This window comes from Eleutherodactylus coqui, chromosome 1 (assembly GCF_035609145.1).
Source record: "Eleutherodactylus coqui strain aEleCoq1 chromosome 1, aEleCoq1.hap1, whole genome shotgun sequence".
Taxonomy (NCBI): domain Eukaryota; kingdom Metazoa; phylum Chordata; class Amphibia; order Anura; family Eleutherodactylidae; genus Eleutherodactylus; species Eleutherodactylus coqui.
This window is the reverse complement of record NC_089837.1, coordinates 466,871,513-466,888,719: the sequence shown is the minus strand read 5'-3', so window position 1 is coordinate 466,888,719 and position 17,207 is coordinate 466,871,513. Positions and strand designations below refer to the sequence as shown.

The 17,207-nt window shown below is 41.5% G+C and overlaps 1 protein-coding gene across 2 annotated transcripts in view; it reads right to left on the bottom strand.

Moving 5' to 3' along the window:
- DIP2B (disco interacting protein 2 homolog B) overlaps positions 1-17,207 on the bottom strand; it is a 203,316-nt gene that overhangs the window by 70,196 nt on the left and 115,913 nt on the right. For both annotated transcript variants that reach the window (XM_066584343.1, XM_066584344.1), the window contains exons 3-6: positions 7,629-7,757; positions 3,785-3,910; positions 3,292-3,504; positions 621-794 (exon numbers count right to left, since the gene is read on the bottom strand). In XM_066584343.1, the coding sequence (XP_066440440.1) occupies positions 621-794; positions 3,292-3,504; positions 3,785-3,910; positions 7,629-7,757 (642 nt within the window). The remainder of the gene's footprint in view (positions 1-620; positions 795-3,291; positions 3,505-3,784; positions 3,911-7,628; positions 7,758-17,207) is intronic.

Here is a 17,207-nt window from a genome sequence, read left to right as displayed (position 1 = left end):
TTCTCTCCAGCTGAAAAATGAATTTTATGCTCACCTTAAAATCATCGCCGAAGAGTGAAAGATGTGAGCATTTACACGCAATGATTATCTCTCAAAATTCGCTAAAAACCCATCGTTGGATTTTTAGTGAATTTTGAGTGATAATCGTTGTGTGTAAATGCTCACATCTTTCACTCTTTGGCTGAACGATGATTTTTAGGTGAGCATAAAATTCATGGTAAATGGGCCTTTACTATGAGCTGCCAATTAGATCGCTAACAATACTTCCGTATTCACATTACGCCATAGAGTCGCTATCCTCAACTGGTGGCACTCCAGCTGTTACTCCATACCCCAACAGCCAGATACATTAGTGGATTGTGTTGCCGGATTTGCCATTGGAATATTTTTGCTGCATGTGAATATAGCGTTATGATCAAGAAGAATGCTTGAACTTGAAAGATAGACTGATTTATTCTATTTTTTCTGTCTGAATGTAAAATAAAACTTCAAACAAGAAAAATATTGTAGGTATGTTGTGCAAGTTTTCCTTTAAAATCCATATAATTACGACACACCCTGAAAAAGCTAAATAAAACCTTGGCAGCAAAAAATAAGTCCACGCCAAATAGATTTCTTACCATCTGCGGTGTCCATGAGGCTGGACCTTCTTGCTGCTTTGTGCACCCCCTTTACCAGACCTGAGGGTGGCAGGTCAATATTTGCTGGGCGTACAGAGGACAGGGATGAGGAGGATGACGAGGATGTGGTTGTGTTTGTGGTGCTTGTGACATCAGGAGGAGCTAACACACTTTCTGTAAATAAGTAATGACCGAGTACATCAATGTAAAAATGGAAGGTAAAGCCATATTTAAACAGCCCAAATTCTCTAATCATACTTCACTCATGTGTAACCAAGCAAAAATATCTGGTGTTGACTTCTCTGACTGTCCTTTGTAAATACAGGCTTAGAATTAAACCCCCAGATGGCCTCCTCCTTAGGTGCATAATAAATATTTTCACACTATGAGAAATTACTTTTTACTTTCATCTACAGCAAGATCCCATCCACCCACACTTTGAAAGCTATGAGCTGTCGGAAAGGCATTTAAAAAAAAAAAAACTTAAAGGGGTTGTGTGGCTTCAAAAGTTCAGAGGCAGCAGTGTCAAATCTCAAACTCCTGGCATCAGCACTTATATCCTGGACGCCATGATGCCAGGAGTTTGCTGTGGCCTCTGATTGGCTGCAGTAGTCACCTGGTTTCTGGCGGCGGGGACAAAGCAGTGGAAGCCGGTTAGCTGTGCCTCGGGGAAAGTGAGTAGTGAAGACAGACGAGTATGCGTTATTTTTTTTTTATATTTAAACTCGTACCTAGCCCATAAAAGTTTTTCATATTGAAACCACACAACCCATTTAAAAAGTAGTAGCACTTTTTAAAAACTTCAGAATGACACGTCAAAAGTTTTGACCAGTGGGGTTCTTGCTGCTGAGTACCCCACCGATCGCTAGAACGAGTGGGGTGCAGCACTTCCCTGAGCGCTGTGCCCCTTCAGCAGTCTTCACTGCCTGTCAGCTCCTCTCGGCAACTGAAGAGAGAAGAACAGAGGGCAACAATAGATGTCTTCAGACCTCTGAATCTGTCTTCCGATGTCGAGAGGAGCCTAAAAACAATGAAGACAGCTGAAGGGGAACAGCTCTCGGGTGAGCACTGCAGCTCCCTCATTCCAGCAATCAGCGGGGATCTCATGAGCAGGACCCCTATGATCAAAACTTTTGACTTGTCACTCTGATATGTCAAAAGTTTGGAAAAAGTGCAGTAACTCTTTAAATGCAAATATATGTTATTCATCGTATAATGAAGGTACACAACTTCCCAATATCCCATTTCTATGAATAGTTCATTACTTTGAAGAGTTCTTATTGTACTCACTCAATATGGATAAAAATCTGCTCTGGTCATGTGACGATCACAAGGTTATATAGTACCGTTATCGGAGCTTTCTTGTGGCTAGCACATGCATTTTTATCAGAATCCCAGGTCAGATCTTTTATTTCCTTATAGTAAATAATGAAGCCTCATATTGAGTGACAGAAAATAGATATATTTAGGAAACTGTGCAAATTAATGCAGAAAATCCATTGGAAAAGTATCACTTTTCATTACACAATGAATAAGCCTAATTTGCTGAAAGTTGAATACCTTTTTTAAAGCTACAGACACCTTCATTCAATCAATCATTTTCAGACCCCCTGATATGCAGTTTACTACCTGTTCCTAGTTTCAGACTTTTCTCATCTGGGAATACATGCGGGATGTGAGGTCTGTGTGTCCGATATTCAGCTGCCATCACTAGCCTTCATGTATCAGGACAGCTTCATTCCAGTACGAATTTCTCCCTCTGCAGCCCAAGAAGGATATTTTCTCCTTATGTTGACAGACACTGATGCTGAGAAGTGTGCGATTCCCCCTCCTCTACAGAGTTTGCTATTAGTGCTCCACTATCCCTCTATACTTGTACATAGTCTACATGATCTCTCCTTCCCTCTGTCTGAAAACTGCCATGTGTGCTTTCTTCCATAGGCTTTGTGACCTGCCATCCCTGATAACTTGGATGCTTTTTCTCTCTGATCTGCAATGTACAACCTCCTAACCCTTCCTAGTGATTGACACATTCAGGAGCAGTGTGCTGTTAGATCTATATCAGAACCAGCAGGGCAGCCGGCTATGTGAAGGAGTTACACAGACTCCACAGCAACAAAGAAGTAGGGAGGTTTTAATGAAGACTAGAATGTGTCTTAATATTGCATTTAGGAAGCAAACAAAGAAAAAATAAAAGCATCAGTGCAAAGGTGTCCATAGCCTTGAAATACAGGCTATGATTATAACTAGAGATGAGCGAGCATACTTGCTAAGGGCAATTGCTCGAACGAGCATTGCCCTTAGCGAGTACCTGCCCGTACCTGCTCGCTCGAGCAATTGCCCTTAGCAAATATGCTCGCTCATCACTAATTAGAACACATCTTACTACTACTATTCATAACCTTATCTCCCCAAAAAGTAAAAAAAAAATAATTAATAACTATTATAAAGCAAGAACTGAGTAGCTCCTGGAGGTAGATGGGCACAAATAAGTATCCAAATGTGGTCTCCATTTAGACTTTACCAGAATTCCAAAAGTGCTGAACTACAACTGTAAACTCATAATTCACATAAATACACAATGACTGTTTAGAGGAGATGCATAATGAAGCAGCAATGCAGATATGAAAAATAGGATTTTCTTGTATCAAGCCTGATCCAGTTATTTTACCTATGTGAGTATTGGAAAGAACATCGGCTAAGGATCCGCTGGTGCTCTTAACATCCCCGTGTGACAATGTAGATGACGCGGAAGATGATGTAGAGGAGCCCTGAATAGACTTATTTATCCAGGAATCTGTATTCTGTAAACTTTGATTGAGAACGGCAGAAAGGGCGGCCTGACGCCTTAGAGAACCTTCATCTTCAGAGGCTGATGAAGTGTCTGTGAGGTAGAACATTAACTATTGGTTAATGCAAAGCTTATGAATATTGGCACAAAATAGCGCAGCATACGCCAAGAGACACAATGGAAGCCGGGCAGACCACATTACAGTCAATGGGGTCTGATGAGCGCCATTCATTTCAAGCATAGGATGGATTTGGTATCCCGTTTTCCCTCTTCCATGACAGAATGGGAAGACAGAAAGCCGAACGGTAATGTGAACAGAGGTTAACATTGAGAATATTGTAACTTAAGGCAAAAACTACTAGAATTAGAATACCTGGAGGGGTGCATGCATCTGCAGGAGACTGTACAAAAGTTGACCTCCTTTTGGTTGGCATAGGCAAAGCCATCTTCTGTTCTTTGTGTTTTGCCAACGCAGCTTGGACTGCTTCCGTGTGGATATCTAGAAGGTAACGTGTCTATCAATATATGCCATAAGCATAACATCCATTTGAAATTTTGTGTATCAGAAGCAGTAAAGAAAGTCTAAATGGTACATTCGCACCTAGCGGATTTTGCGCTGTGGATGCATCCACACCAAAATCCGTGTCAAAATCCAAATCATTTGGTGCCAATTTTGATAGTTTTTGCGGTGAATCCCTAGCAGATTCTGCTGTAGATCCACATCAAGATCCACTAAATGGTGCGGTTTTTGATGCTGAATTGATGTGTATTCTAGTGCGGATCTTCTACCGTGGAAATTCTGCACCAATTCTGCTACATGTGAATGAGCAAAAAGTATTGCTCCTTATTTACGTCAGGGAGAAAATAGCAGTGCAAATCACATCTACTTACAGGTATATAAAAAGTCCACATACCCCGGCTTAAATGCCACATTTTTGTCATTTAAGCATAATAGTTAATCACTTCAATCACTGAAGCAGGACGAACACCAGATGGCCCGTTAGAACTAATCACTGTAGGGTTCGTGAAACAATAACTAAAATATAACTTTTAATAAATATTGCATTAAAAAGGGAACTTGAATTGCAAGTTTCCGAAAGACACACAAAGAACATAAAAAAGGAATTTTTTTGCTCCCCAGCGGATGATCCCAACCATGCCCTAGTGCGGGATACCGTGTTTCATGGAGAGCAATTAGTTCCAGTTTAGTAAGAACCAATTTTGCGGCTTTAGCAATAGTCAGAGGCTGCCACGTAAATGCAAGTGGTGTATCTGAAGCCGTTTAGATACAGGGTCAACCGGACTAGTATACTCAGAGTTAGCACGATGCGTTTCTGCTGTAATCAACACAGCGTCATCAGGAACCTAATCCCTAGCAATACGTCTGACAGAAAGATAGAAAAATCCTCAATTGCTCAACAATAGCGCAAAGATAGAAAAATCCTCAATTGCTCAACAGTAGCGCAAGCCAAACTGTAGCTGAAGATGTAAAGGGGAGAGATAGAAGATGCTATCACTAAGAAGGATTTAGAAATTCCCCCAGAGATTCCCCCTCAAAAATAAAAAAGACCAGAGTGGTAGCAGCACCAGCCCTTGTGGTAGGCTGGCGGCTAAGGTCTCTTCTGTTTGGTCTCTATCAGAAAGTGTGCGCTCTAAGGGAAACCCAGATATCCCAGGCACATACCAGACCAAGGAACTTTCTACTAACTGAACAAGGAAATTTCCGTGCTAACTCTTGAGTATACTAGTCCGGTTGACCCTGTATCTAAACGGCTTCAGATACACCACTTGCATTTACGTGGCAGCCTCTGACTATTGCTAAAGCCGCAAAATTGGTTCTTACTAAACTGGAACTAATTGCTCTCCATGAAACACAGTATCCCGCACTAGGGCATGGTTGGGATCATCCGCTGGGGAGCAAAAAAATTCCTTTTTTATGTTCTTTGTGTGTCTTTCGGAAACTTGCAATTCAAGTTCCCTTTTTAATGCAATATTTATTAAAAGTTATATTTTAGTTATTGTTTCACGAACCCTACAGTGATTAGTTAATCACTTCAGATTTATTTCCATCTTCAATGTGACCCGTTATCTGTACAATTCCATTTAAAGACAAACTGAAATAATTTAGGGTTGAAAAATTAAAAGACCAAAGCTAGAATAATGAGGTTGCATAAGTGTGAACACCCTCTTATATTTGGGGATGTGATTGTGTTCAGAATCAGCCAATCATATTTGAACTCATGTTAAATAGTAGTCAGTACTCCGCTGCCATTATGTAAGATTCTGATTTATCCCATATAAAGTTCGGCTCTTCTAGGAGGATTTTCTTAGTTGGTCTGTAAAGAGCTTCCAACACCCACATCAAAGGGATCTGAATGCTGAAAGGTATCAGTCAGGAGATGGAGACCAAAAATTTCCAAGGCATTACATAAACCATGGAACACAGCGAGATGTCATCAAGAAGTGGATTACATTTGGCACAATAGTGACATTGGCAAGAACTGGACATTCCTTGAAGATTGGTGAAAAGACCAGAACAAAATTGGTGCAGGAGGCTGCCAAGAGGCCTACAGTAACACTAAAGGAGCTGCAGGAATTTCTGGCAAGTACTGGTTGTGTAGTGCATGTTACAACTATCTCCCATATTCTTCATATGTCTGGGCCGTGCGGTCGGGTTACAAGACGGAAGCCTTTTCTAACAAGGAAAAGCATCCAAGCCCGGCTATGTTTTGGCAAAACCTACATCATCTGCCAAAAGTATGTGGGAGAACTTGTTATGGCCTGATGAGACCGAGGGGGAACTTTCTGGCCATAATTCCAAAAGGTATGTTTGTGACAAAGCCAACACTGCGCATCACCAGAAGAGCGCGATACCCACAATGAAACATGGTGGAGGCAGCATTATGCTTTGGGGATGTTTTTCTGCTGCTAGAATTGGGGCTTTAGTCAAGGTGGAGGGAATTATGAACCGCTCCAAATATCAGACCATTTCGGTACAAAACCTTCAGGCCTCTGCTAAAAAGCTGAAAATGAAGAGAAATTTCACCATTCAGCATGACAACGACCGAAAGCAGACTTCCAAATCAACAAAAGAATGGCTTCGCCAGAAAAGGATCAAAACTTTGGAATTGGCCAGCCAGAGCCCAGACTTGCATCACATTGAAGATTTGTGGGTTGACCTGAAGAGGGCGCTAGACATGAAATGCCATCACAATCTGCAGATTTGTAAAGCTTTTGCAAGGAAAAGTGGGCAAGGAGTGCCAACTCAAGATGGACACCTACCCAAAAAGACTAAATGCTGTCATAAAGTCAATGAGTACATCAGCAAAGTATTAGTTTTAAGGCGTGCATAGGCAACCACATTTTAGTTTTCTTTTTTAATTTTTCAACTCCTAAATAATTTCAGTTTGTTTTTCAATGTAATTGCACAGATAACGGGTCACAATAAAAAAAAAATCTAAAATCATCTTTGTTGGATTTTTTACCATGAGAAAAAGATGGCATTTTACTAGGGGTGCGTAGACTTTTTATATCCACTGTATATTTACATCGAAACTGACAGCGTACCGAAAACAGAGTAAATTCAGTTTTTAGGGTTTTTTGCTAAATGAAAGTAGAAGGAAAAAAAAAAACGTTAATGGATTTTATGCTAAATTATGAAACTGGAGAAGAGGCTCGTAAAATAAGGACGTACTTTCAAAACTTTCACCAGACGAGCAGTCTATGTTACATAATGGTAGAATCACAAAACCGGCACTAACAAATAAAACTTACAAAAGTAAAAAATATGTAAAAACAAAATCAACCCTAAAAATTAGAATGGGAGTTTTAAAAAAACACAGACACTTCAAGTACCGTTTCCATTATGGCCTTTAATAATCTTCTAATTCAAATGACACCATTCAAAAGAAAAATCTGGGTCAAACACCACTAAAGGCATGGGCTCAAACCCCATGGCAACTTCTTTACAGAGCAAGTCCATCCATAATGCCTCACCCTCTGCAGTAAGTAATAACTGAACTTCCGAAGGGATATCCATCGGAGTGGAAAAGTGAGAAATAGTTCTGGCATTACTTTGCGATACCAGTAAGGGGCAAATAACTACCATTACGGCTGAATGAGAAAGGGACATTTCCGACCCATATGGAAAACCAACTTGGGCTAGTACATTTTCAAATTTAAAGCAGTTTTGCAGAAGTGAAATGCCTATTTCTTACCTGAGCGATACCGTTCATCTCTAGCACCTCCAGATCTGGCTCTATGGTATTTGGAGGATGATTGTGCAGGACCAGCAGGTGATCCACTAGTTTGGTTTCGATGGTCTTTCTGCAGGGCTGGATCAACAGCTGTAAAGATGAAAATATCATTTTACACATCTACTCATAAAACTAGTCAATTAGGTGGGAAAGAAGACAAAACATAAAAGAATAAATAAATGAGACGTCAAGGGGTCATTTCTACAACTAGTGGACGCTACTGCAACATAAAACAGGCCAATAAAGTGCAAATGAGTTCACAAACTATTCTTTAGAAATTGGATCAAAGCTGTTTATCTTCTACCAGGTCGTTAAGACGGAATGAAAAAATATTTCCCATGACAAGAATAATTTTCCGCTACGGAAAATAGCTTGTAAGGTATTAAGTATCACACCGTTCCGTTTACCTGTATTCATTTTTTTTTCGGATGACATGGAAGTAAACACTAGCACTGAAGCGTGAGAAACAGAAAAATAGTAAAGCCTGTACAATAAATGATCTCACTGATCAAGGAAGAACAGTTTGGCAATAAATACATAATAACAGTCGTTAATTATCACCCTTCAGGTTGAGATATTTAGCTATCATTACATGCATGGTCTAGTTAAAAGGGTCATCTCATGCCAACTATTTCTCTAGCTGCAGTAGACCGAATATGTAATACAAGAATCTGCCTCGGAGATATCCATATGCCCTATTAATAAAATAACCCCAATTCAACCTCAATTCAGATCTCCGGTAGGCTTTATTGTTGGGGTGACCACCCTGAAAAACCAGATGCTTTAAGGTGTTATCCAGATTTTCAGATTTGGGGCCTATCTTCAAGATAGGCTATCAATATCTGATCGTTGTCCAACTTCAAACACTACTGCCAATAAGCTGCTCCAAGAGGTACAGTGTTCAAGCAAGCACTAGGACCTCTTCAGGGATTACATTGGGCCAAGAATCTATTAGTACTCCGTAGACTGTACTTTTCATAATGACTGTTCTGAGTACCGTTTGTCCTAATGGAGGGAATGCGACAAAGCTGCATTACTCAAAATGGATATAAGAAAAGTACAGGCACTACAGTCCCTACAAACAGCTGATTGGAAGAGGTGCCAGGAGTCTGACCCCCACCGACTAGATATCAGTAGCCTATCTTGAAGGTAGGCCCAGTAACTTGTATTAAAAAAAAAAATTAAAAAAAAGACAAAAGTATGAAAGAGATTATACCTTTTTTGGCTAACCAGAAACATTATATATCTAAGCTTTTGAGGCTATTTTATGCCCCTTTCTCGCGCTATAGTCATAATTAGAGAGGAGGGAAATTTTTTGGCCCCTCCCCGCTTTATCACTTTCTGCGCACGTCTACAGCAGTGAGAGAGTGAGAGTGAGAGAGAAAGAGAGAGAGAGAGAACGAGAACACTCGGCACATGGCGGGTCCATTGCAAAAATGCTCGAATCTCCCATTGACTTCAATGGGGTTCGTTACTCGAAAAGAGCTCTTGAATATTACAAAAAGCTCGGCTCGATTAACGAGCACCCAAGCATTTTGGTGCTCGCTCATCTCTAGTCATAATATAACTGAGGAGAAGGGAGAAGACATACAACCCCTAGATGAACATCAAAATAAAAAAATCACTGCTGATCTCCAACACATACTCCATAAAACTTTAGGAAAATTCCCAGATGTACCTTTCATACAGTCACCAAACTTAAGAAATCTCCTTTTCAGAAGTGCCCACTTATCACTATCAGAGACTGGCACTTTCCCTTGCAAGACTTGTACCAGCATCCTACCATTTTGGACAACACTGTCCACATACCCAACATACAACAGAACTTTAAAATCTGACTCTTTCGCCTGTACATCCTCCGATGTAGTACATATACATATAGTATAGAAATCTATATTAGAGAAATAAAACAGATCTACAATGCAGGACGAATCTATACAGTCACACAATAACGAAGAAGCTGGATACCTCCGCAGGGATCTATTTCTCTCGATTGGATCCCAGTTCAATGGATCTAAAAAGTTTTGATACTCAAAAAGACTATTTAAAAACATTAGATACAGAAAAGTAGTGAAATTCAAACTAAATGAGGACTTTCCAGACATTAACACATGGTCATAACATAGCCCCGGGGTATATGTCCCACTACCTGAATACGTCACACCCATAACCTTATCTGTGATTTCCTAGTTATCACCTCTTCTCCTCATCTTATACACAAACCCTAGTCCTAGGACTCTAGTTTATCATTATGTAAATGCTGCGCTTTTCCTCCCATTTGTCATCCTGCTTGTTTTAAATGTAAATTAATCACATTATGGGGGAAATTGACTAAATCCAGTATTTCCTGAGCCGGATTAGTACATTTTCCCCGGGCGTCTAGACAGAAATGTATGTCAGATCTGACCTGGCGTACATTTTTTGGTATAATGTACACAAGTTTCTGGGGTGAATTGTACATAAATCTGGAGGTCTGGGGCTACCAAGCCTTCTCCGACAAGCCAGAACCACTTTTTTTTTTGTAAAGTGTCGAGGCCGGTTTAGAAAGTGGAAAAGTCTCAAGTTTTTGTGCAGATACCCATTTGTAGTTTGTGGCCCTATGTCTCTGTTCTGTTCTGTATACATATAGGTATAATCTATAGGTATAAGCTAACTAATCCCGATGAAGGGGCATTACATAGCCTCGAAAGATAGCATATATAATATTTCTGGTTGGCCAATAAAACTAGGATAACCCCTTTAACCCTAAATTAATTGGAATATTGTAAAACACACATCTGACCATTAAAGGTGGTGTACTCGGGGTCCTCTTTGCAATTCTATGATACAAACTACAAGATTCCAAGCTACCCTTACAAACAGCTGATAGACATATATCTATAGATCTTGCGCTCACATTCATCATATGTGATCTCCCTCATCATGCACACAAGACGCTTTAATTAATCAGTACGTTATTAAAGAGCCTCAGGCTCTCATTAATAATAGAAGAAAGCTGGAAATAGCTCGACATCTCTAGTTACCTAGATGTGTGGGATTGGCAAGTGCAGAGATATTACAAAGCCATACTGCCTGCCGTCTAGATGCAAAATACATTTACATCAATATAGCATAATGTATAAGAGGTTGTACTTCAATTCTTCATAGCATGTGCTATTCCATATAAGGGATAGAACCTTGCACTATAGGATGGCCGTAGCACTGGTTTGCAAAAGCTGAAGTTCCATGAAGTATCATCTGAACTAGCTGGTTATTGTATGCCAGGAAAAAGGATAAAAGTATGTTGTTATAGAGCGGCATCTTATCCAAGCACTGAGGTCTGCAATCAGCTCCTTTGTTCTCGCATGGGCTGTCAGCTGAATACAATGTAATCAGCTACTCCGGTGCAGAACACAGAGTGCGGTCTGTGTTATCTACTCTCCAGCTGAACGATGGATTTTAAGCTCCCCTTAAAATCATCATTCAGCCGAAGAGTGAACGATTATCGCTCATATGCCATCATTTGAGCAAATTATGAGTGAGATTCGCTGCGGGTAAATAGGGCTTAAAACTGTCAATCTTTCAATTGTTTCAAATATTGTCTTTGCATGTAAATGAGCCTTAATATTAAGACAGTGTGAACTTAGACAAGACAGTTTGAATATCCCCAAAGTCTGGGCTAGCAGCTCATTCAGAATGGCCCCACTTATCAGCAGATCCATAGCAGAGTGGCCATAGAGGAAGGCACCAGGGAATACAAGTCCCCTCCTCCGGTCCCTGGACAAACTTTGTTCCTAAGACGATAAAGTTGCTTTAATAAATCCTGCACAAATGGGAAAAAAGAATGAAAACCAAGCAAATTTTGCCAATAAACAGGCGCAAAACAAATGATAACTCCGCCTCTATATGGTTGGATCCGTGACTATTCTGTTTCCTAACATTTTCTAGAAAATATTTTTAAGTATTTCTAAAAAAAGTCTACATACTCAAAAGGAGGCCCACATATAGAGACCCCTTGTTTGTATGTGAACTTTGACTCTTCTAGATACCAAACAGATCAATGTAGTTACAGTATATGCGATCTGCTCTCATCAGGTAATAACTAGATGGATTCAAACAACTAAACAACTGCAAATACATAACTGTGCTCTTATGAAGTGGCTTACAGGAGCTGATAAGACTGAACCTAAATATACATATCTGAGACTTACCTCCTGCCTCCTTTTGTTTCACCTCTCGGATCATCATTCTACGCACTTTCCTCTATGAGAAGTCACTTAAGACAGCTTGTTTGAGGAAGTACTTAAGTGTAACTTTACACGGCACATGAACTTCCTTCCGCAGCACTGTGTTGATCAACATATGAAACAAGCTCGTTCCTTCGAAGGATACGTGACTGCCACTATACAGAGTAATGTGCCTCACCTCATGAAGAACTCTTCTAGTATCCTTTGCTGTGTATTGCTTTGGTTGTGAGGTCAGGTCAGTAATGAGTTAACATGAGCTAGTTCTTTGGGGAAGATTATTTAGGGCTAATTAATGCCAACCGACAATTTCTGCCACGTTCCCCGCGGCGGACTAACGCAGTGATTTGGTTCTATTGAACCTAATAGCTTTTCTGCCTGTTAGTGCTGAAATGCGTAAATCTACAGCGGATTTCCGCTGCGGGAAAAAAAAAACGTGGCATGTTTTATTTCACAGCCTTTTTCCGCAGTGGAGGTCTCCATTAATATAAAATTAATGGGGACCGTGGAAAAATGTGTGTTTTTCCGCGATCAGCAGCGGGGACTTTTTGTTTAGCACTGCAGTACTCCCGCGGCCTAAATCCGCAGGTGTATCCCGCTCCGTCCGTGGGTATGAGCCCTTGTCAGAAGAAATTCATTAGACATTAAGGAGATTTCTGTGCACTGTCGTATGATAAATAAAAGATACTTGGAGGAAGTATCCTAAATTGGTGAGTTAAAAAAAAAAAGTGACATGGTATTTTCTAGGGACGCTTTAGGACTCTGAATTAATTCCACAAAAGCTGGCCATATACAGCGAGTCCAGAAAGTTTTCAGACCCTTTCACTTTTTTTTTACATTTTGTTTTTTTGTGGCCTTGAGCCAATAAACAATAAAAAAGTAAAAATTTTTCTCCCATCATTCTGCGCTCAATGCCCCATAATGACAAAGTGAAAACAGAATGTTAAAAATCTTTGTAAATTAAAAAGAATGAAAAACCATAATTTCACAATGACATAAGTATTCACACCCTGTACTTGGTACTTAAATTAAAGCAGGGATTACAGCCTCCAGTCTTCTTGGGTATGATGCCACAAGGGTTGCACACCTGGATTTGGGGATTTTCTGCTGCTCCTCTTTGCATATCCTGTCAAGCTCTGGCATGTTAGATGAGGACCATCTGTGGAAGCCATTTTCAAGTCTCTCCAGAGATGTTCGCATGGCTTCAAGTCAGCACTCAAGGTCATTCACAGAGTTGTCCCCGAGCCACACTTTTGTTGTCCTGGCTTTGTGCTTAGGGTCATTGTCTTGTTGGGAGGTGAACCTTCTGCCCAGCCAGAGGTCCCTTGAGCTCTGGATCAGGTTTTCATTATCTCTGTACTTAACTTTATTCAACTTTTCATCAACTTTGACCGGTCTCCCTGTCCCAGCAGCTGAAAACCCCCCAAAGATTGATGCTGCCACCACCATGCTTCACTGTAGAGTTGGTATTGGGCACATGATGATTAGTGACCGATATCCTCCAGAAATAACGCTTACAATTGAGGCGAAAACGTTTGATCTTGGTTTCATCAGATCAGAGAATACTGTTTTTCAGTCAGACTCTTTTAGGTGCTTTTTGGCAAAATCCAGGGGTGGATTTCTTGTGTCTTTTACTGAGCAGATGATCAAAGTTGGCTTATAAACTCAGTAAGTGTCATAAATGAGAAAGGGAAAACAAATGCCCAAGGCATTAACCCCTATACCCAGTTCCCTAAAATATAACTTTTATTAGACAGAAATTTAAATTCACTTTCTAAAAAGTTAAAAATCCAGGCTGCATCCTGCATAAAGCAAGTAGACAATAGTGGAAGACTCGAACTCCCTTCTCTGTATAGGAAAAAGCTTGAACTATATGATCACAATCAAGGGTAAAGGATCATATAGAAGAAAAAAAAGGAAAAAGAAATCAGGTGAAAACCCATATGAAGGTGCAAAACTGCCTAAAGCTCCCTATGAACCAAGTGGAAGACTCAAACTCCCTCCTCCGTAACAAGGGGAATCCTTAAACAAGCACTCATGGCAGGGGGCAAAACGCAGCCAAGCAAACTGTGCTAAAAACATTGCTGTTAGCCTACCCTCCCCGGGAGCAAGTACAGAACAATGATCCCCCGAAAAAACTGTTAAAATCTGAGATGTATTTTAATGCAACTAAATCCCGAATCTGTCTATAGAGGTATACAGATCCTGTTGACCATCATTTACATACTCACTTCCCAGTACTGGCTACAAGCAGCTGAGATCTTTACATTTATGCATACGTGGGAATAGAGAAACAGCACTAAAAGGAAATGAGATACTTTTGATAATTCAAGCAGCTGCATTCTTAGAACAAGACATCATATTGCTGTTCTTTCAACTAATTTACAAAAAAGATCTAAAGGAGTAATGGGGGGATGGGGGGGGGGGGGGACCAGCTTCCGGTAAAGTTAGCTGTGTGGGTTTACATGACCTGTAACTTCTCCTAATGTGGCCGACGTCTTAAATGCTTGCATTCCCCTGGGTCGTCAGCTCTAAAAACTCTGCTCTGTTCCTCTATTGATTCTTCCATGAAATATATCAATAAAATGGCAACTGCGATCTCCCACTCACCTTGTCCACAGTGACCCATTCCAAGAGAAATGGTAATTCCCAGTTGTCAATTTATTCATATATTCCCAGATGGAATAACAGAGGAACAGCACAACAAAGATTTAGAAAGCATGCTCCAAAATTGTTATTTTATGGGGAATTATTTTCTAAAATGGACAAGTCAGGAGAGATCCTCTTTAAATGGGTTGTCTGGTATTTTGCTGATAAGTTATCCCGAGGATAGCTCATTTATAGTAGTTGATTTGTAATTATTACGAAATTATATAATCAATGTTTCTGGTGGTGCAATGCGCCACACAGCTTTGCTACATGCACGTCACACACACAGCACTGCTACATGCACGTCACACACACAGCACTGCTACATACATTGTGCATCCCATACAACAGAGATCAGAAGCAACGCAGCACTGGAGATGAAGGACCTGTGATGACATCACCATCAAGCTCCGCCCCATATCACATGACTGTGAAGCTCATCCCGAGTGCATGACTTACATGCTCCGCCCCTGATCACGACAGTGATGTCATCAAAGGTCATGTATTCTAGTGCAGATTATGGGTGGACTTAATTGCTATGAAATATGTGAATGACTTACATGCTCCATCTCCGATCACATGATGGTGACGTCAAAGGTCCTGCATTCTTGTGCAGATTACGGGCGGACTACAAACCCCCTTCAGCCTCAGTTGCTATGGAATACTAACGAACACCTTGCCAGACAGCAGCAGTGTGCATATAGGACCTGTGATGATGTCACCGTCATGTGATCAGGGGTGGAGCATGTAAGTCAACCAGAAACCCACTCACTCACGCATGGACGGATGGACGGATGGACAGGTTGTCATTAGTAGTTTGATTGTCAGTACGGACCGCGCTGGAAGCAGATAGCACTGCACAACATTTAGCAGCCCAGGTTAGTCATACAGGCACAAGACCTGCAGTCCAAATCGGGCCACTGCAATACGGACAGTGCTATCTGCTTCCAAGGCTGTCTGTACGGTCAGCGGGCCCAGCGATCAGCAGAGATCCCAAACAGCAGACTCATCAACGAACTATTGATGAGCTGTCCTGGGGTCATCAATAGTAAAAATCCTGGAGAACTCCTTAAAGCCGTGATGGCGAACCTATGGCACGCGTGTCAGCACTGACACGCATAGCCATAGTCGCTGACACGCGGCCGCTGTCGGCCGTTCACCCTGTTAGTAGTGACTACCGGCAGGGGCTGCGGTTCCCTGCTGGTATTCAGTAAGCAGTGCTACTAGCAGCGCTGATCCCGGCGCACACCGTGATGTCAGTGTGCAGCCGGGATCCTCCTCCCCCCTTCTCCGATGTCCACTACTATTTGGTTCCGCGAGAGCATCCGGCGTCCGGCAGCACACAGACGTCACAGTGTGCGATGGAGATCATCGCTCCTAGCGGCGCGGAGGGCAGAGGAGGACCGGAGCTTCCAGGATGTGGAGGGGGTAAGTATATGGGTCTCGGGGGCACGAACACTGCTGGGGGGCCGCTGTCACTGCCTGGGGGGGCCTCTGTCACTGCCTGGGGGGGCCTCTGTCACTGCCTGGGGGGGGCCTCTGTCACTGCCTGGGGGGGCCTCTGTCACTGCCTGGGGGGGCCTCTGTCACTGCCTGGGGGGGCCTCTGTCACTGCCTGGGGGGGCCTCTGTCACTGCCTGGGGCTCATCATTACTGAGATAAGTGAGAGGGAGGCTGGGAGAGCCGAGGGCCTGTGCCATTGGTGTTTTGGGTTTATTAAATGCAGTTATATATTACAATTATGCATTTTTGTTATTTAAACTGTAAATACCGCAAATTTATGTTTTTTTTCTCGAAGTGACACACCACCCGAGTTATGCTAGATTTTTTGGCGGATTTTGACACACCGAGCTCAAAAGGTTGCCCATCACTGCCTTAAAACATGAAATCATTTTACTTTGCTAAACACAATGCAGTATTTTTTCTGCCATTCTATTTCATACAGTGAAAACCTGATAAACACAACTAAATCCAAAAATGCCCCCCAGCCCCGTGTTAAATCAAGACAAAACAAAAATATAACACAGCCGTAAAGAAGTAGCAGGAGAACATGTACCAGTCCATACACTAAAGTTATGGCAAAGTGAAAGACTATTCTTTAAACCGGCACTAACTTTTCAAGCATCTCATGCTTATACTACAGTCAGTGTGATAATTAGAAAAACGGCTATTTACATTATTTACATAATATGATGTTTTTGTGCTGAAAAATCCCTCTAATATGTAGTCTCCCTTCCTCCTCCTGCCTTGCTGTCCACTGTCTGCTAGCTCTTTATTGACAAGGGGAGGCTAGGAGAGCAGGGACCCTGGTGAAACATCATGCTCATTGAACTGTATGCAGGGAGCAGGGGAAGAGAGAAACACATGAATGCTGCACGCAGAGATAATGGTAAGATCTCCTGCTGTTTATACACATGTAAATCTTTCTGCACCCTCTTACGCCATGAGGTTGTGTCTGTAAGAGACAGGTAGAAAGCAGGATCCCTGCAGTTCTCTGTGTACAGTCTGTAGAACACTGAACACATAGCACAGCAGAGGTTCCTCCCACCAGTTCTGAGAGGATGAAGAATCAGATATATACCCTGCACAGGAAAAATAAAATAGGATACAAGATATATTATATCCCGAAAGTGTTATTCCTCATGTACAGAAATGGCAGCTTAGTCTG